Here is a 21,326-nt window from a genome sequence, read left to right as displayed (position 1 = left end):
GACTCTGGGGCTTACTGGTGCACCTGCCTTCCTCTCTCTGGGATATGTACAATGGAAGAGTCAGGGGTTTTTCTTTTGGTTCAAGGTGAGTAAATATTTCTGTTTTGTTTTTAATTTACATTCAATTTTCAGAGTGTAAATACAGACAATTTAGAATTCACAATACCTGTAGTGACAAGTATAATTTAAGATATACACTTAAAAGTTTGGGTTCAGAATTATTATAATTTTTTATTCAGTAAGAATGCTTTATGTTGATCAAAAGTGACATAAGCGATGTATACTTCTGAACTTGAACCTGAACTGAATTGTTTTGAATTCCCTGAATACTTACAATACAATACTTCTCTGAAGTATGGTGATGGCATCCTATCACTACATCAATCAGCTACTATGACTACATCAATCACACTTTAGCTGTTACTTTTGTTGTCTTTTGAGCGTAGGATCTTTAGTACTTCTATTCCTTAGCTGCGCAGGATATACCTGACACGACTTCCAAGTTGCTCTTTGCAGAAATTAAGTTTAATTTACGGCCGGGCGATCACTGGTTCCAACAACCGAGCAGGGGCGGATCTGCCGGGGTGGCACGGGGTGGCAACTGCCACCCTAAGAAAAAGCTTTGCCACTCCAGAATTATCACAGAATAAAATATAAATTTTAGCAGTGTTTCAAATACTGCTTTTCAGTAGTAACGACATAAAAAGAATGGCAAGAAAACACATCATATAATTTTAAGTTTTACAGTTGAGTAAAAATCAATGTCGTCTTCACTGTGATTTGTTCTGGTGATTGGTTTGTAATGATCTAAGCAAATCATATGACCTACTATTTTAAGCACTTTTTGGGTAAGTCTAGATGGTCATTGACCAGAGCATCCTTAGTCTGCATTTTCTGTACATTTCATGTTGACATAAAATATTTCTATCACAGTATTCATTGAAAAATCCTGAAAACGTATTATGATTTCCACAAAAATATTAAGCAGCACAACTGTTTTTAACATTTATAACAATAAGAATGTTTCTTGAAAAGCAAATCAGCATAAAAATAGAAAACTGTAATTATAAATTTATATATTTTTGATCAAATAAATTCAGCCTTGGTTGAGCAAAAGAGGCTTCTTTCAAAAGCATCAAAATCTTACCAATCCCAAACATTTGAAGTATTTATTCTAAGAATCTAAGAAAATAAAAATAAACAAATGCATTTTTCCTGTCAAAAAAAAATAAATAAAAAAATAAGGCTGTTCTTACCTACTAAATTCAGTGTACACAGTATACATTTTGACTTTCATTGTATAACGGTTTGTTAAAAATGTTCTGTTATAGTTTTGAAGCAAGTAATGCATGAATTTGGCTTTACTGAAGTTATTTGTATTCTTCTTCATAGATCCACCAGAGATCATTCCCTCTTCCAAAAGTCCTTCAAAGTCCAATGGCATGAATGACTTACTGATACCAGTGACGGCTTTGACAGCTGGCAGTGTGCTCCTACTGTTACTCCTTGTGCTAGGAGTGTGGCTGGTGCCCAAGGTGAATGTCATACACCTGTTTGTAAATCTGAAGGTCATCAGAAATGCATTGCACATATCCAAACGGGAAAGTGCTGATTTCAGATTTGTCTGTGGGTGTATTCTTGGTTATCTCCAGCCATATCTTTACAAACTTATTGTCTATGACCTATACTTTCTTCTTATTTTTTTTAAGAGGCATTTTTTAGCAAATATGTCTAGGTTAATAAGCAAGTGTGATTGTTCCTCTCTTCTGTTCCAGATAAAGAAAGTGTTTAGAAGTAAGAGAGAAGAAGAGAAAAGGTCTGCCAATGGAGTGTACGAGGTGATGACCATTCCCTGATAGACAGAGTATACATGAGAGAGAGAGATGTTTCCTCTTTCTAAATGTCTTTACTTTTTGGTTTTACTAAATTCTCAGTCTTCTTCTATCCTCTGTAAATAAGAGTTAATTTTTGTATTTTTTTTTTTCAGCTTTGCATGATAGTTAAAATCCTTTAGCATGAAATGGACTGTGATGCTTTGATTCTCTCTTTTTTTAACCTATTTTAACTATGCATTTATTAAATTATTTTTTTAATGAATCAATTTATATGTGTGTTCTGAAATATAGGCTAACTATTTGTGACTTGTTATGTCCTGTGACATGTTTTTCTTTAATGAGTTTCTGAGTTTAAGTGTTGGATTTCTCTGCTTCTTTTTTCTCTCTGTTGTCTGTGCAAATTGCGGACACCTGCTGCCGATTACCAGGCGACCGCTCCGAACTATCCGATTGGCTCAGAGGAGTGTCGTCAGTAGGCCTATATAAGCAGTTCTATGGAGTCAAATCAATGCCATGTATTTGCAAAAAGTAGGCCTATTGCAAAAAAAATAAATAAAGTTTTGCAGAAGAAAAATAAAGTATTCTGTAGGGATGTAATGATATTATCAATATCATGGTATCGCGATAGCAAAATTGTGTTAATATTATCATGAAACAATATGTCTTCAGGGAAAAATTTTTTCAGCCCGGTTCTGAAAATGGTTCTGGTTTGATGGGTTGGGGAAGTGCGAGGAGCGTATCCTTTGATAGAGATGTCTGACTCCATTAATATTATAGCAATGAATGTACTGAAAAGCCCTTGTGCCACTTAAATATCAATGCAGAGAGAGAGGTGCACAAAGGCGAGCTGCACGATTAATCTTTAAAAGATTGCGTTCTCGATTTCATCATCCACATGATCTAATTCATCAATGACTATAAAATGGCGACATTCAATTGTACGTTCGCACTGCCGTTGATCTAAAGAGATCAGTTGTCATGTGTAGATAAACAGCTTCACAAACAATCTTGTCAAACACAGTATCATTCTGTTACAAATATTTAAATTATCACAGAAGCATACAAAATTGTATTATTCAGATAAACGATGATGTCTACTTTACCGATCAAAATAGTATAAATCAGTTTTTGAAAGTGTTTCTAATAACAACCATATCGATTGCATTGTTATGCCACTAGGTAGCAACAAATTACTGTTAAAAATGTTTTTATCACTGAATCATTCTTTTAGAAACAAGTGAAGTCTTTATGACAAAAATATTCGGTTTCACCTGTCTGGATCTACATGTGTGTTCAAGCATCTTATTTGTGTTAAATTTGTGGTAACACTTTACAATGAGGTTAATTTGTTAATATTTGACGTTAGTTAATAAAAATGCATCTGTTCATAGTTTGTTCATTGTACTTCCCAGTGCATTAACTAATGTTAACAAATACAACTCTTGAGAATGTTAGAAAAAATAATAGGTGTTACCTTTGTCAAGGGCCATCTGGTTCAATTATTTTATTTGGTAGAGGGGAGTTTTAGGTAATTTGACCCAACTCATACTATACCTCATACCTCTAAACAACAGTTATGGTTAGAGGATAAAGGAAAGAGGATGGGATATGACATGGTTCATTTGTATCATTGTAATGTTCAATCATTGATTAACACTTATGGGACTTTTTTTCCAAGTCTTCTTTTCTTTTTTTAAATATTGCAATAAATATCGTATTGTGGACTTCATATCGAGGTATTGTATCATGAGATTTTGATATCGTTATATCCCTAGTATTCAGCAAAAATTGCTTCCTCTTCTTCTTGTGAGAGTTGCGGTAGCCTGGACGCATCAAAGGTGTATTACTGCCCTCCTCAGTTCATTTAAAGAACTCTGCCTAATGGGTTAAAGGTGCCCTAGAACTTTTTTTAAAAAAAGATGTAATATAAGTCTAAGGTGTCCCCTGAATGTGTCTGAAGTTTCAGCTCAAAATACCCCATAGATTTTTTTAAATTAATTTTTTTAACTGCCTATTTTGGGGCATCATTAAATGAGCCGATTCAGGGCTACTGGCCCTTTAAATCTCATGCTTTCCACCCACGGAGCTCCTGCTTGCCTTGAACAGTGCATAAACAAAGTTTACACAGCTAATATAACCCTCAAATGGACCTTTACAAAGTGTTCGGCATGCATGCGTCGGATTATGTGAGTATTTATACTGTTATATTGTTTACATTGATTCTGAATGGATTTGAGGCACAACTGTCAATCATAACGACACGCCCCGTTTCTATAGCATCAAATTGCTAGCTAAAATCAAACTTATCACAAAAACAAACAATTGAATATATATCAGCACGGTAACAACTACCTTAAATGATCAAAACCATTTTATTTGAAGCGCAATTTATTTTTTTGTTTTGACTCATTCCCATTTGTTTGAATGGAGAGGGTGAGGTTTATGACCTGTACTGCATCCAGCCACCAGGGGGCGATCAAAGAGCCCGCAGCTTCACTTTTCAGGATGTATGAGGCACACCCAGGAGCAGAGCCATTTGTGCTGGCGCATCACTTGGGTGCGCTCTCGACTAAGTCATTTATTTCTTTCCAAAGCGCTTGTGCTCCCGTGGCGTCAGTCATTGCGATGCAACCATGAACCGCTCTCTCCAAGAGGAGTAGGAAGTTTCAGCAAAGGATAAATTGATTTCTAGCCCTTTACTACTAGATATATTTATGGAGATAAGATATCAAAACCACCCTGCTATGATCAGCTGTTCGGCTGAGATTTTGATGTTTTGTTTCAGAAAGGCCATAGCTGAACGGTTGGTTCTTGTCACATGACCTGCGGTGCACTTGCGACATTCTGAAAAGTTGAGAAATTTTCATCTCGATGCGCCTGGAAAACACACCGCATGTGCGTTGCAACTACGTTGCTTCCATTATGAGCACGCCTGCCGTGTGGCTAAATTTGAAATAACTGACGTGCACATGGAAAAGACGCAATATGTGAGCAGAACTTCTTAAAGCAAAGCATCGTAAGCATCTTTTGCTTTTCTGTGAGCACAGCTGTTGCTGTGGCACTGCGGTGAAAGAAAGCCACGACTTTTCTCACGCGACCCAGCAAGAGACTGACGCGAGAAACGTTTAAACCTGCTTGCAAGATTCGATGTGTGCGCGAAACACTTACTGAACTAGGGAGCTGACTGAGACACACCCTTAATGATGTTTTATTAACAAAATTCGGGAGGAGCAAGTTCAGATAATTAACCTAATTAGCACAGGTGGAGAGCATTCAGTTAATCAACTCAACCATTGTCAAGAGGTATAAATTCAGCACACTGACTTCTGTTCATCTGAGAGTTTATCAGCATCCCTCCTCCACCCCATTTTCTCACTTATAGTTCTATCAACTTTTACCACACCGGGGGGAGTACTCTGGGTTCAGGCCAAAATTCCGAGCTCCGAGCCCTCTCCCCGGACAGCACACCAAATACGCATAACTTTACACTATTTAATTATATGGATATGTGAACTCATGAAATATATGCGGCGACAACCCGGCTTCTCTCACTGCCACCTCCATGCTGTGTGCCTTTTCAATAACAACAGCAGTACTATGAGGAGCCCTTTCAAGCTGCTAGTTCCAGCGGAGGCATGAAACTTTCCGTTTCCAACTTTCCAGTCGTCCTGTCGCGTGACTGGAAAACCAAAACGCGATTCTGTTGCAGAGTAGGTCACGTCGGCAGCTCAACCAATAAGATTAGATTATTAGTATGGTGTAGTGTGTAGTGCCTTCATTTGTGGCCAGTACAGCATTAATTAGTCTTGGGAATGAAACATAGTCTTGCACAGTGTCCAGAGGGATTTTAAACCATTCCTTTTCCAGAACAGTAGCCAAGTCACTGTGTGGTGTGGTGGAGGAAAATGTTTTCTGACTTGCTCTCCCCAAAATACCCAAAAATATTTAGATAAGATGACACTGCAGGCCATGGGAGATGTTTAACTTCACTTTCATGTTCACGAAAAACCATTTTGTCACAAGTTTTGCTGGGTGTATTGGTGTATTATCATGCTGATGCATGGCACCCCCTTCAGGGTACAATGTCTGAACCATTAGGTGCACATGGTCCTCCAGAATGGTTCAGTAGCCTTTGGCAGTGACATGCCCATCAAGCACATTAAAGAATGCCATGATATTGCAGCCCAAACCATCACTGTTTCAACCAGTGCTTCACTCTGTGCACGTAACAGCCTCTTTGGGGCTTCTCCACACCGTAACTCCCACAGATGTGGGAAAGTCAGTGAAGCTGGACTCATCAGTAAACAATAAATGTTTCACATTCTCCACAGCCCAAGAATTGCACTGTTGGCACCATTGAACATTTGCCATTGGCAGTAGTGACCAAAGGTTTGGCTATAGCAGCCCAACCATGAATATTGACTCCTGATGAACAGTTTTGGTGGAAACAGGAGAGTTGAGGTGCACATTTAATTCTGTAGTGAGTTGGGCTGCTGTGGTTGTGTTTTTTTTGGAGACAATCCGGGTTAGTACCTGGACGTCCCTTTCAGACAGCTTCTTCAGGCGTCAACAGTTATACCTACAGTTATACCTGTTGAATGTGGTTCGTCCTACGTGGTGTTATGCCGACATTACCCTGTATACCATAGCTCTCGATACACCACAAAGACTTGCTGTTTTGGTCACAGATGAGCCAGTGAGATGTGCACCAACAATTTGTCCTCTTTTGAACTCTGACATGTCTCCCGTTATGTTGTATGTATTGCAATAGTTGCTATTGCTCTGCTAATTCAACCTTTGCACTCTGCTCTTACTGATGGAATGTAAAATCTGTGAAGATTGGCCACCAGGCTGCGCACATACACTGCATTCCAAATTATTATGCAAGTGACATATCAGTAGGATTTCAGTACAATAAACATTCAAATAAAACCATTTAAAAATGAGTCTTCATGTATTTCTACACCCACTGTAATTGTTTCTCTTTGTGAGCTTTGGATAGGGGTGACTGAAATGCAGCTTTATGAACAAATGCCAGCCTGCATGGAACGCTTCCAGAATCTCCTGCAGCTTCAAAAACCTGTTTGTTGATCAACAGTGGCTTTTTTATGGCTGCCCTTTAAATACAATTAATTTATTTGATAGAAACTTTCTTTAATAAGCCTTTATCTGAGCGAGTTCTTCTGTGCTCTTGCGTGAGAACTGTGACAACCTCTTTATGTTGGTTTTCCATTTATCTAAGAAGACCTGAGAAAACTATTAAACAATCCTGTCTGAGATTGATACCAGTTATCTAAAAAGATTTGAGAAATAAAACAAGCACTTTCTTTGAAAATTGTTTATTATCATGTACAAAAATCCTACTGATGTCACCTTCATAATAATTAGGAACACAGTGTACAGGTATATAGGCGTAAAACCTCCAACACTATATTGCCAGTTTCATTGTCCAACCCCTGTATATATATTTATATATATTATACAATTTTTTTTTTAAACAAAATGCCCTGAGGATCCTGAGCACTTCATGACATCTCGTGGTTTTGCAGTGAAATCCACAGCATCAGAGCCACCCAATGTGTTTGTTCTTATAGTGGAGGGATTCCTCATTTTTAATCATAGGTTATGTTTTTTATTAGATTGTTTGTTTTATTAAGATTTTAGTTCAATAGACTACGCTTTAAGACAAAGCCATACTGGATGAAGTTTTTGTACAGTCTACAAAGCAAGATTAGACAGAACTTACCCAAAAATTACAATTCTCTCATCAATTACTTTCCCATGTTGTTTCAATTTCATCTTTGAAACAAAAGTGCTTGCCCCCTTCCTGATTTTTATTTTTTTTGCGTGTTTGTCACTTTAATGTTTCAGATCATCAAACGGTTTTAAAATGAAGGTTTTTATTATGAAGGGAAAACAAAATCCAAACCTACATGGCCCTGTGTGAAAAAGTGCTTGCCCCTAAACCTAATAACTGGTTGGGCCACTCTTAGCAGCAACAACTGCAATAAAGCATTTGCAATAACTTTCAATGAGTCGGTTACAGCGCTGTGGAGGAATTTTGCCCCACTCATCTTTGCAGAATTGTTGTAATTCAGCCACATTGGAGGTTTTTCGAGCATGAATCGCCTTTTTAAGGTCATGCCACAGCATCTCAACAGGATTAAGGTCAGGACTTTGACTAGGCCACTCCAAAGTCTTCGTTTTGTTTTTCTTCAGCCATTCAGAGGTGGACTTGCTGGTGTGTTTTGGATCATTGTCCTGCTGCAGAACCCAAGTTCACTTCAGCTTGAGGTCATAAACAGATGGCCAGACATTGTCCTTCAGGATTTTTTGGTAGACAGCAGAATTCATTTATCACAGCAAGTCTTCCAGGTCCTGAAGCAGCAAAACAGGTCCAGACCATCACACTACCACCACCATATTTTACTGTTGGTATGATGTTCTTTTTCTGAAATGCTGTTACTTTTACACCAGACGTAATGGGAAACACACCTTCCAAAAAGTTCAACTTTTGTCTCGTCAGTCCACGGAGTATTTTCCCAAAAGTCTTGGGGATCATCAAGATGTTTTCTGGCAAAACTGAGATGAGTCTTTATGTTCTTTTTGCTCAGCAGCGGTTTTCATCTTGGAACTCTGCCATGCAGGCCATTTTTGCCCAGTCTCTTTCTTATGGTGGAGTCATGAACATTGACCTTAACTGAGGCAAGTTGGGCGGAGATTGTTTTCACCTGAATGACCATGTTCAATCAGTGTTTGTTGATGTTTGTTGGGGCATTGTGAACATGACAGTTATTTTTCATAAAATTCTAAATCCAACTGCTAACTTGTTTGTTGGCGTTTGTCTGTGTGGTGTGAAATGGCTTTTACAAGTGAGGAATAAAAGCGATTCATCATGAAGAGGCAAATAGACACAAGAAGTGCTCACAATACAAGTTTCAGGCATTGCTTAGAGTAGCATAAGCTATAGGGAGGGATTAAAGCATAGATTTTTTTTTTTTTTTTTAATGAGATTAAGTGCTCTCGAAAGACATTTTCAGCTGTCTTTTGAATATCACTAGGGAATGGGATTCTACATTCCAGATGAAGTTGGGGAGATCATTCCACTAGCAAGGAACAGTGAACGAAAATGTTTCATGTCTAATGAGACTGCTTTGGTTTAATGGGGATTTTAAAAAAAAGGAGTGGGTATATTGTGTTCACACCCTGCCAACACATATTTATGTCCAAACAACATGTAAAAGTGGATTTTGCATAATAGGTGCTCTTTAAGTCCTGCAAGTTGTGAAGTGGGGCCTCCATGGATTCGATCTGGTCCAGCACATCCCATAGATGCTCAGTCGGATTGAGATTTGGAGAATTTAGAGGCAACTACCCTGTAAATGTTTCTCTTTGGGAGCTTTGGATAGGGGTGGCTGAAATGCAGCTTTATGCACAAATGCCAGCCTGTATGTAGAGGCTCTTGAGACTCCAGCAGCTTCAAATACCTGTTTGTTGCTCAACAGTGACTTTTAATACAATTAAATGGTTTGACTTTCCTTAATGAGCCTTTATCATTTCTAGGGGTTTGATTTTGGCTGTCATGTGTTAAAATAAATATTTTTTAAAAAAAAACAGCGTGACACTGTCTGTCTGTGACCCACAATCTCTCATTCCTCTTCATGACCATGGGAATGTTTACAATGACAACAATGAAATTTCAGTTACATTTAAACAATTCCAACAAAGAGATGGATCGACTTCTTTTAGCTTGTTGAACACATATTTTTATTTGGACATTTAAATGCCCAGCTAGTGACACTGTTTTCATGGTAACAAGATACTTTGTGAACAGAATTCTGCAAAACTACAGTGAAAACGTCTCGGGTTACAGATGTAACCCTGGTTCCCTGAGTAGGGAATGAGACGCTGCATGGTAACGCATTGGGAACCTTCTGCATGATGTCGTCACTGAAGCACTCATGTATCTAACCAATCGCGTAGCGAGACGTCAGAGACGGGTGACGTCACGGACCAGGAAACTATAAAGCATACCCGGATGCAGAGCACGCTAGCTTCTGGATAAGTCTGAGACAAATGCTCGCAAGTATGCAGGGGGTACGGCAAGAGACGCAGCGTCTCGTTCCCTACTCAGGGAACCAGGGTTACATCTGTAACCTGAGACGTTCCCTTTCGTGGGAACTGTCGACGCTGCGTGGTAACGCATTGGGAACGCTATCCCAACTGTGCCGTAGTGGCAAATACTTGCCAAGTTATCTTGACAGAACTGATGACCCCGGAGTGGAGCCGACATCAAGGTTATAAAACCTCACAAACGTGTGCTGGCATGACCAGCCAGCTGCATCACAGATGTCACCGATGGAGACACCTGACATCAAAGCCTTTGATGCCGCCATACCCCACGTAGAATGGGCACGAACATTTAAAGGAGAAGGCTGTCCGGCCGCATCATATGCAAGTGTGATGGCCTCGACCACCCACTTGCTCATCCTCTGCTTAGATGCAGGGCCCCCTTTCTTAGGGGACCCATAACAGACAAAAAGCTGATCAGTCTTACGCCACAGGGCAGCTCTGTGGATGTAAGTTTCCAAAGCCCTTACAGGGCAGAGCAGATTCAGTCTTTCCTGATCCAAGGATTTAAAAGGAGGAGGATAGAAGGCCTGGAGCACGATGGGACCTGGAACGTGGGTAGGGACCTTAGGGACATAGCCCGGTCTAGGATGCAGGAATGCTTTCACCATTCCTGGGGCGAATTCGAGATATGAAGGAGCAACTGACAGTGCTTGTAAATCTCCTATCCTTTTCAGAGAAGTGATAGCAAGTAAAAGGATAGTCTTTAGAGTGAGGAACCTCTCAGGGACCTCCTCTAGTGGTTCAAAGGGCGCCTCAGCCAACCCTTGTAAAACCACGGCCAGGTCCCAGGCCGGAACCCTTGTGCGCACTGGAGGCCTCAACCTCAGTGTGCCACGGAGGAAGCGAGTGACCAGGGGGTCTCGACCCACCGAGAGGCCACCTTCAAGGGGAATATGAAAGGCAGATATAGCCGAAACATAAACCTTCAATGTTGAAGGGGATAAGCCCTCCAAGAACTTTTCTTGGAGAAATATAATCACGTGGCTAACAGAAGCGTGGACAGGGTCCACATTAATGCGTCTGCACCAGGCAGAAAACAGATTCCACTTGTATGAGTAAAGCTTCCTCGTGGCGGGAGCTCTGGAGTTTAATATGGTTTCCACAACCTCAGTTGGGAGACCAGCATCTACGAACCTGGCCCCCTCAGAGGCCAGGCCCATAGTTTCCATAATTCTGGGCGGGGATGTATTATCAGACCGCCCGTTTGTGACAGGAGGTCCTGTCTGAGGGGAAGCTCCATTGGGGAGCCGTCTAATAGGGACACTAGGTCCGAGAACCATATTCTGGTTGGCCAAAAGGGGGCCACCAGTATTAGGCTGACCCCCTCCCGGCGTACTTTCTCCAGAACTCCCGGGAGCGAGGCGATCGGGGGAAATGCATACAGACACCGCCTCGGCCACGTCTGTACCATGGCATCCAGTCCCAGAGGTGCTGGATGGGTGAGGGAGTACCAGAGTGGACACTGGGTTGACTCCCCCAAGGCAAAGAGGTCGACTTCTGCGTGACCGAAATTTGTCCATAGGAGATCCACCACTTCTGGATGAAGTCTCCACTCCCCGGGCCTCGGGCCCTGCCTCGACAGGGCGTCCGCTCCCATATTTTGTTGCCCCGGGATGTAAGCTGCTCTCAGGGAGCCCACAGGAGAATCTGACGGGCCAAGTAATAAAGTTGGCGAGACCGCAAACCCCCCTGATGATTTATATAGGCGACCACAGCAGTGTTGTCCGTGCGGACCAACACATGATGGCCTCTCAGGTCTGGGAGAAAGTGTTTTAATGCCAGAAACACCACCATCATCTCCAGCCGATTTATGTGCCAGGAGAACTGATGGACCTCCCATGAGCCCTGAGCTGGACGGCCACTCATGATCGCCCCCCAGCCCGTGAGGGAAGCATCTGTCGTAAGCATTACACGACGACCAGAAGTCCCCAGCACGGGTCCCTGGGACAGGAACCAGGGATCTTTCCACATGACCAGAGCACGAAGGCATCGTCGTGAGACTTTGATCATGCGAAAAGGATTTCCCCTCGGGGAAAATCCCCTGGTCCTGAGCCACCACTGTAAGGGTCTCATGTGCAGAAGGCCAAAAGGTATCACGTTGGACGCAGCTGCCATCAGACCCAACAGTCTCTGGAACTGTTTTACAGTGAGTGACTGACCTAGTTTCACCCCTTTCATGGCTGCTAAAATGGCACTCACACGAGCGGGAGACAGATGTGCCCGCATCGTGGTGGAGTCCCAAACTACACCCAGATAAGTGATAGTTTGAACCGGAACTAGCACACTCTTTTTGGCGTTGAGCCTCAACCCAAGCCTCTCCATGTGACGCAGAACAACATCTCGATGCTGGACTGCCAGTTGCTCTGACTGAGCTAGAATCAACCAATCGTCGATGTAATTCAGTACGCGGATGCCCTGAAGCCTCAGCGGGGCCAGCGCCGCATCCACACACTTCGTGAATGTGCGGGGTGATAACGATAGGCCAAACGGAAGAACCCTGTACTGGTAAGCTTCGCCCCCAAAAGTAAACCTGATGAACTTCCTGTGAGAAGGATGGATGGACACATGAAAGTATGCATCTTTCAGGTCTATCGCCACAAACCAGTCCTCGGACCTGATCTGTGGGATAATCTGTTTGAGTGTAAGCATCTTGAACTTGAGCTTCTGGATTGAGCGATTTAACACGCTTAAATCTATGATAGGACGTAGTCCTCCATCCTTTTTCGGAACAATGAAGTAACAGCTTGCTGGGAGGAGAGACCCTTTCTATAGCTCCTTTTTGCAAGAGTGTCATAACCTCTTGTTCCATCACCAGAGACTGCTCGGGGGTCACCACTGTGGGAAGGACCCCGTTGAATCTGGGCAGGTGAGACCCGAACTGTATTCTGTAACCCTTTTCTATCATGAGCAGCACCCAATTCGATATATTTGGAAGAAGTTTCCACTCTGCCCAAAAATCTACTAAGGGAACCAGTCTCTCGAGACTGGCCTCTGGTGTTTTTTGAACACTTGGCTCGGTGCTCTGACGCAGCACGCCGGCAGATGACAACCGAATCAAGTGGCCGGCCCTCCTCGAAGGACCGGCGGGGACCGCCGTGCCCTGACGCACACTGGGTGGCAGGGTTGACGGACTGATCCCCTGAGGGTGCCGAAGGGGAGCGGGGATTAGATGTATTTTTTCCCGGCTTCCTCCGGAGGGGACCACCCTCATTGGGTCCTGACCCACAGATGTCAGGACCGCATTTAAGGTTTTCCTAGCGATGATAACGGCCCGCAGGTCCGTTTTGCCCTTGGAAGGCTTCTTCTGAGCGGACCGCCCCGACCGCCCCGCTTCTTCTGAGCGGACCGCCCCGATCCCCAAGCTGCGGGGGAGCTCGGGTGGCCACGCTCACTTTTTGTTGTGCTCTGTGGTGCGCTGAGGAGCTCGTGGACGGCCGAGGCTGCTCCCGCTCAGCAGCCTCGGGGGGAATAGAGCGGCGGGGGATGAACCTCTGGAACGCCGCTGACTGTTTTTTAGCCTCCTGGAACCTCTCGACGACTGTATTTACAGCATCGCCGAAGAGGCCCGCAGGGGACAGCGGCGCGTCCATAAGGGCAGCTTTATCTTGCTCCCTTATGTCCGAGAGGTTCAGCCACAAATGTCTCTCCGTGGCCACCAAGGCTGCCATAGACCGGCCGATTTCTTTGGCCGTCTCTTTGGTGGCACGGAGAGCGAGATCAGTTGCCATCCTGATCTCTTGGATGCAATCATATGTGGCCTCCCCACTCTCATCAATCTCCCCCAGCAGGTCTGCTTGATAGGCTTGAAGCAGCGACATGGTGTGAGGACATGCCGCCGCCTGACCTGCTGCCATGTATGCTTTGCCCACAAAGCTTGATGTAGTTCTTAAGGTGGGCAATGTCGGGGCTTTTAGCGACGATGCCGACTCGGGCGAGAGATAGCCCGCGAGCGTCTCTTCGACCCGGGGCATCGCCGCATAACCGTGCCGTTTCAACCCCACTATATTGCTGTATACGGATGTTTGGGGGCTGAACACGCGATGTTGCACGGGCCTTTTCCAAGACCTCGACACCTCAGTGTGAAGGTCAGTGAAAAAAGGCAAACCCCGACGCTGGGGTAGCGATCGAGCGGGCAGAAAGCGCTCATCCTGGTTGCTTTTAGGTCTAGGCTCTGCCTGCTCTGCTGGCCAATTGATTTTTAATTTGGCAACAGCCCTGGTCACTACCTCCAGGAGCTCCTCACATGCTGGGGAAGAGGATGGCGGGTCCTCTTCCCCAGTCTCGACGCTCACCACATCAACCTCCTCGGAGGAAGAGAGATGAAGCGCCGGTGCCTCTCTCTGGGGGGAAGAAACCACTATGCGTGCTTCCGCTGCCTGAGAACAGACACTGGGGCTGGCGGGTAAAGGGTGATATAAGGCTGGGCCCGTCTCAACCCCCTCCGCCAGCTCCATCTGCGAACCCCACGACAACAGCCGGCGCTGCGCCTCAGCAGCAGCAGGACCCGACCCGCGAGGAACACTCGCCGAGGCACCCTCCTCGAAGAGTGCCCGGCGAGATCTCAACACTCTGAGGGTTAGTTTCTCGCAATGCACGCAGACAGCTCCCTCGAGAGCTGCCTGGGCATGCTCAACCCCCAGACAAACGACACACATATCGTGTGTGTCCCCATCCGGAATATATCTGGGACAGGGATGCACACACTTCTTGAATCGTTTTTCTTCCGCCATTATAACTGTCTTTCTTACATATATATATATATATATATATATATATATATATATATATATATATATATATATATATATATATATATAAAGTTCTGGCATGAAACTCTAGATGGCGCAGGCTAATAGGTCCTTTAACACACCTGCTAATCATCACATCATTATCTATAGGTCACAGATGATTGGTTCCTCCTGTTTTAGTAGCCAATGAGCTGCGTGCTTAATCTTTAAATACATGAGTTAGCATTGCTTAGTAGCGCAGCGTGCTTCAGAATCATCTAAGATAAGTACATGGGTTTTACACTATATCACTGCATTTTGCGTAGTCTGCTTTACCAATTCTATGTCATATCAACAGTCTGTTAATGCTTTGAGAGAATTACTAAGCATTTTAGCAGCTAGCGCATATGCATGTGTATAATGATACAGACAAGCTTGCTGAACTTAAACGGAAACAGGTTTCGCCTTGTATCACATTCTAACGAAACTACAGCAAGTATTTTGTACAGCAGCAGCAGCAGCAGTAGTATGGATAACAATTCAGATAGCAATGGAGCGGATATCAACAACATAACATAGAACGCAGCAGACGTTGCGGTGCGTGCAGGGCTAAAGTAACCTGTTGCTATGAGTTTGAGATGAGTTTGTGTCGGCTAATGAGTGATCATGCAATGTGAATATATCCTGATTAAAATGCAAACAATGTTTTCATCTTATTTACATACTAAGTACATGAGCAGCGTATTCGGATTTTATTGGGCATATACTTTTCATACTACAGGACGAACAGCGATTTTGCAAGGTCAGTAAGTCATTTAATTAATGGATTTCACGTATAATGATATTTATCATTTCTGCTTACTCTAGAGCGTGCCAAGGCAGTTCTCCAACGAGGCAAGAGCGCCTCAGTATGCTTAATGTGTATTTTGTGTTATAATCTGTATAGTATAAACGTGTTGCGCTCTGGATAACATTAGGCGTTTTCTATGCAGCGTGTTGCAGCGGCTGGAAGTGTAGCCGAATTATGGACGCGCTTTGTTGATCTGAGCGGTGGCTGCATGACTGTCAGAAATCTCTCTTTGCTTAAAATGCAGAGGTATTCATTAACAGGAGCGTAAATAAAAGACACTTTGTAGTGTGGTAGTCAGCCATTGACGTAGCCGAACTTGAGTTCGCTACTGAGATAAGTGAACGTTTTACACGCTCGCGGCCATACGTTTCATTTGTGTTTATATGTGAGGACCGACAGCCGGTTGCACGCTGAGAAATGATGTTATAGGATTCACTGTCAAATTGCATCAACCGACATAACCATTTTATATGGGACAAAGATATAATAGAAATGCATTAGAATGCAACTTAGACAAATAGAATATTAATTAAAAATATTGAGTTTTATTAATCTCATTCATATTATGACTCTAAATCTAAATGTTTCATAGTATTGCTCAACTCAACAACTCTTCAAGGCTGATGTTTCATGTACCTACATGTTTGGGCTGGGTCAGCTGAGGCATGTTGGAGTCATGCTCATTAATTTTCCGTTCATCCAAATGAGTTACTTTTAGGAGTATACAGGGTCCAATGACATTTCAAACGATGCTACGTCATTATACAATTATTTGCTCAGGTGGTCGTGGAGGGTTTCTCATCTCTATTAGCCTGCAACGTTTTACCATTTGTTAAAGCCACACATTATGCGCGTTCTAATTGGTATGTTTGAGCTTTTGGCTCAGACACACATAGACATAGGCCACTAGAGCTAAGCCATTCGGCGTGGTAGCCCAGGCACACATAGTCTAATAGACCACTAGAGTTAAGCCATTCGGCGTGATAGCCCAGGCACACATAGTCTAATAGACCACTAGAGTTAAGCCATTCGGCGTGGTAGCCCAGGCACACATAGTCTAATAGACCACTAGAGCCAAGCCTTACAGCCCACTGTCGTGGCAAAAAATGGGCCGGGCACACATAGATAGTATACACACGGTTCCTATGGCTCTTCGGAGCAGCAGCAGTACATATGTTTTGGCGGCAGATCTGCTGGGGGGTTAGGGTGAATCATCATCTTGCCTTCTGCTTTGATGGGGGATCTCTGACATACAATACACCGGCTTGTATTGTCCAATATCATGTCACCTGCTTTGTTGGGGGGTTATTCATGTACGCTATATCGTACAGCAGCAGCATGTCTTACTTGCTCACAGCAGCGGGTCATGTATGTATTGGCAGTAGCAAGTCCCGTACTTGCTCTGCAGCAGCAGCAGCAATAATGAACAGCAGCAGCAGCATCAATAATCAACAGCAGCAGCAGCAATTAAGCAGCAGCAGCAGCGTAGCAGATCTATTCCGCCAAGACCAAAAATATCTACATTGTCATATCCATTACCATACCAAACACTCAGAGAGTTGTCATGACAGAAATACAAAGTTCTGGCATGAAACTCTAGATGGCGCAGGCTAATAGGTCCTTTAACACACCTGCTAATCATCACATCATTATCTATAGGTCACAGATGATTGGTTCCTCCTGTTTTAGTAGCCAATGAGCTGCGTGCTTAATCTTTAAATACATGAGTTAGCATTGCTTAGTAGCGCAGCGTGCTTCAGAAACCCTCCACCTTCCCCAGCTCCACCTGTATAGATCTGCTACGGTTATTCATGTACGCTATATCGTACAGCAGCAGCATGTCTTACTTGCTCACAGCAGCGGATCGTGTATGTATTGGCAGTAGCAAGTCCCGTACTTGCTCTGCAGCAGCAGCAGCAGCAATAATCAACAGCAGCAGCAGCAGCAGCAATAATCAACAGCAGCAGCAGCAATTAAGCAGCAGCAGCAGCGTAGCAGATCTATTCCGCCAAGACCAAAAATATCTACATTGTCATATCCATTACCATACCAAACACTCCGAGAGTTGTCATGACAGAAATATATATATGGTGTAGTGCAACTCTTGTCCTCAGACGAAGAGATATTTTGTCAATAATAGGGAGACAAACAACACCAAATAAGACAGACAAGATAACATAGAGCGCTTTGTTGAAGACACAGAAGCTAGCGTGCTCTGCATCCGGGTATGCTTTATAGTTTCCTGGTCCGTGACGTCACCCGTCTCTGACGTCTCGCTACGCGATTGGTTAGATACATGAGTGCTTCAGTGACGACATCACGCAGAAGGTTCCCAATGCGTTACCACGCAGCGTCAAATTATCATGCAATGCATTAAAATAGCTTCTCTTCCCTGCAAACAATACCATGAAGAATGTGAATATTGAATTTAAAGGCAAAAACAAGACAAAAGGTGCAGGTATCTGTATTAATTTCAGTATGAGTATTATAGGGTGATCCTCTTAAGATGGAGGTACTGTCCCAGCATGCAACTTGGCATGACATAGCTTCACATTCTCTATAGTGTGAGCAGTCAACTTGCAGCTAGACAGTCGTTCCATATAGTGTGAGCACATAAATCATGAGCTTTGGCTTTACATCACATGCTATTTTCTCATACAGTGAGAGTTGGTATTTAACAAAAACATTGCTGAAATCGTAGTGTATGCCTGACTTAATATATCCCACCTCTTGCCAGGTGCCATTGTGCCATCACCTGTCAGTGGGCCAATTCAGTTCAGTTTGGGTGTGGATTCTGCCATCATGAACAGTTTAATGTGTTTTCATGGATCTGTGTTGTACTTCCAGGCATCTTAATAGCTTGTTCAACAAGAAGTACTTCCTGCAGATCCCTTATGAGACATGCAAAGAGAGAAGAAGGTAGGAATGAGACTCCTGTTAGAAGAGTGGTTTGATGAACATCAGTGTTTTTGACTGAGACTGTCACCTTCATCTCTTTCTAATTTATAGCTCAAGAGTCTATGTGCCTCCAGATCCACCAGGCTACCTTGATGGGTATTGTTACGGTATGTAGTGAAGATAATCAAGTCCAGGTGCAGGTGATGAGTGAAGATGAAGAGCTGACGAGGGAAGTGAGTGCAGGTGTGGAGAACAGGAGTGTCTTGGGAAATGGAGTCCAAGGGAATAAGGGATCTGTGACATTACCCCCCCCCCCCATCTGTAGGACCATGGCGACACCGGCGGCTCTGCCGACCGAGGTGTAGGCAGGGCTCCAGAAGGCCGCAGCGGAGGCAGGATGACAGACAACAAAGGAAAAGCAGGAGGGAGTGAAGAAGCCAAGCGAACAGAGGGACGAAGTGATGGAGTGAAAATGGAGGAGTGTAGTCCTGAGGTGAGGGTGGGCTGATGAGGGACCAATGCTTGACCGGAGGAAGGATGGAGGCTGGTGAAGCTGGTGGACTGATGGGCAATGGTGGAGATGAGGGAGGTTGGAGCCAAGGTGGAGGTAATGGGTCAGAGGGCCGAGGTGGAGTGCAGGATGAAGGGGCTTGCGGTGGAGAAGCGATGTAGACACACGTGGGAGGAGGCGGGAGAGGGAGGCAGGGAGGGTAAACAGTTCTTGAATTAGAGACTTTTAAAGCAAAGTTCATCATAATAAAGGGCTCGCGACGGGCAGAAGCGGCAGGCTCGGCGGCGGCGGCTGGAGAGTCCATCCCCTCAAACACAATTAGAATGCCCGTTGGAACGGGAGTGGGCTCGCTGGCGGACACTGGAGAGAGCTCAGCAGCAGGCTTGGAGAGGGTTGGAGTGGGCTCTGGAGAGACTGGAGCGGATTCTGGAGAGACTGGAGCGGGCTCTGGAGGGACTGGAGCGGCTTGCTTCCTCCTCCTCCGCTTTCGGGACCCAGTGGAGGAGTGTGGGTTCCGTGTAGGACAGGCAGGGAGTTCGCTGGAGGGGTATGCGGAGGAAGACGGTGGCTGACTGACTGGCCCGGCCAACCATGTTTCTGGATGGACTAGAGACAGACACCTATCCTGAACCCAATCAACTACGAATTTGGAGTCATTTAACCATAAAATGGAATTTATAGTTTCGCTTAAGGAGAAACGATAATTGGGTTCACCAAAACGGATAGTGTCGTCGTCTAGTCCATCCAGAAACAAGGAGATCAAACATGCTTCAGGCCAGTCAGACAAAGCAGCAAGCTCAACGAACTCCTCCACATACCTCTCCAGCGAACGACCTACCTGCAGGAGCCCGATTAGGCGATCGCCGGTTGAAAGATGGGTGAGAGGCTTTGGAGGAGCTGGAGCCAGGGAGCCGGGGAAAGTCTCCATATTATTTTGTGGAAATCCGGTCGGTACTGGTCGGTTCTTCTGTTACGGTATGTAGGTCGAGAGACGAGGCAGATACGGATTTCCACAAACATATACTCTTTACTTCAATAAACAAAGGCAGGAACACCAACATACACATGTACACAACAAAGAACCGACAAGGAGTGCAGGGAGTGAGTGCCATATAAAGGGAGTGAAGATAATCAAGTCCAGGTGCAGGTGATGAGTGAAGATGAGGAGCTGACGAGGGAAGTGAGTGCAGGTGTGGAGAACAGGAGGATCTTGGGAAATGGAGTCCAAGGGAACAAGGGATCTGTGACAGGTATGTTTGGCCCATGTACCTGAAAAACAGAAAAGCGATGGAAGAAGCTGTAAATGACATAGGTTCTGTGTTATTTTAAAGCTCAATAAGCACACCGAGTTAATTTACTCTTATTGTGGTGAATTGTGGGTGGCTGAAAGTCTTTGCACTTTATACAGAGTTTCTGGATGGCACACAGAAGAGAGAGACGTTGCTCTCAGCAGTTCTTGCAGACATTCAGTAAATGCTTATGGTTACACAGAGATTAGTTATTATGTGAGTAATTCAGCACTAATATCACAGCAATTATGATCATTTTGCAATTAACATCAATTCTTTCTCTCTTTGAATTTAATTCCTAGATCGCGAGGACCAACAAGCTGACTGTTTCAGGAAGTGTACTATTGGATACATCTATACTGATGCTGTCTAACCCAGTCACTAACTATAGTACATGACTGTAGCTTTCAGCCAGGAGAAGATGTCGTCAGGTGGCGTCCAACTTTCACAGGGTGTTTCAACCCTGAACCACAACACCCTCCAGTTGGCGGGTCGGCAGTGGTGGCCAATCACTACCCACCTCCTCCTGGCCCCCAGCTCAACTCCTCCCTCCTACTCCAGAGCCAGCAAGACGCTCTTTCTGCTGCCTCACCCAACCTACGAACAGCTGTCTTCCTCTCCCTACCTTGTAAGCCCAGAGCTGTGAGTGTCTTCCACACAGACTGTGCCGGGAAGCCCCTACACCCGACCTCAACTGGGAATAGCCAGGTCTGCCACCCTTTGGCCCTACACTGCTCTACGAGGTCCTGATACTTGGTGGCTTTCTGCTCATAGGCCTCCTCGCACCCGTCTTCCCACGGGACTGTCAGTTCGATCAAGATTATTTTCCTTGCCTCCTCGGAACATAAGACCATGTCTGGCCTCAGCTGTGTTTGCACAACCTGTGGGAAGACTAGTTTACTTCCCAGGTCCACCCTCATCTCCCAGGCTTGTGCTGCTAGCAAGAGGCTTTTCTTAGTCTTCTTGGGGACTGGTGGTTTCTCCCCTTCTCTGACGAACTGAATAGATGTTGCCGGCCTTGTACTGGGCTGGTGCTTTTTCTGCCTCTCCCGCTCCAAGATGTCAGCCAGTGCACTGAGAACC

General features: G+C 44.4%; 1 protein-coding gene across 1 annotated transcript; it reads left to right on the top strand.

The window, feature by feature from the left end:
- The first annotated feature begins 5,939 nt into the window (after positions 1-5,939).
- Positions 5,940-20,427, top strand: LOC137004618 (nicotinamide riboside kinase 1-like). Its single transcript, XM_067365113.1, has 6 exons — positions 5,940-6,113; positions 7,348-7,457; positions 18,393-18,464; positions 18,555-18,599; positions 20,205-20,266; positions 20,363-20,427. The coding sequence occupies exons 1-6, from the start codon at positions 5,940-5,942 to the stop codon at positions 20,425-20,427; spliced, it is 528 nt and encodes a 175-aa protein (XP_067221214.1).
- The last annotated feature ends 899 nt before the right edge of the window (positions 20,428-21,326 follow it).

Source organism: Chanodichthys erythropterus, chromosome 3 (genome assembly GCF_024489055.1).
Source record: "Chanodichthys erythropterus isolate Z2021 chromosome 3, ASM2448905v1, whole genome shotgun sequence".
Lineage (NCBI taxonomy): Eukaryota > Metazoa > Chordata > Actinopteri > Cypriniformes > Xenocyprididae > Chanodichthys > Chanodichthys erythropterus.
Note: the sequence above shows the minus strand (reverse complement) of the source record. Positions and strands in the feature narration are given on the sequence as shown.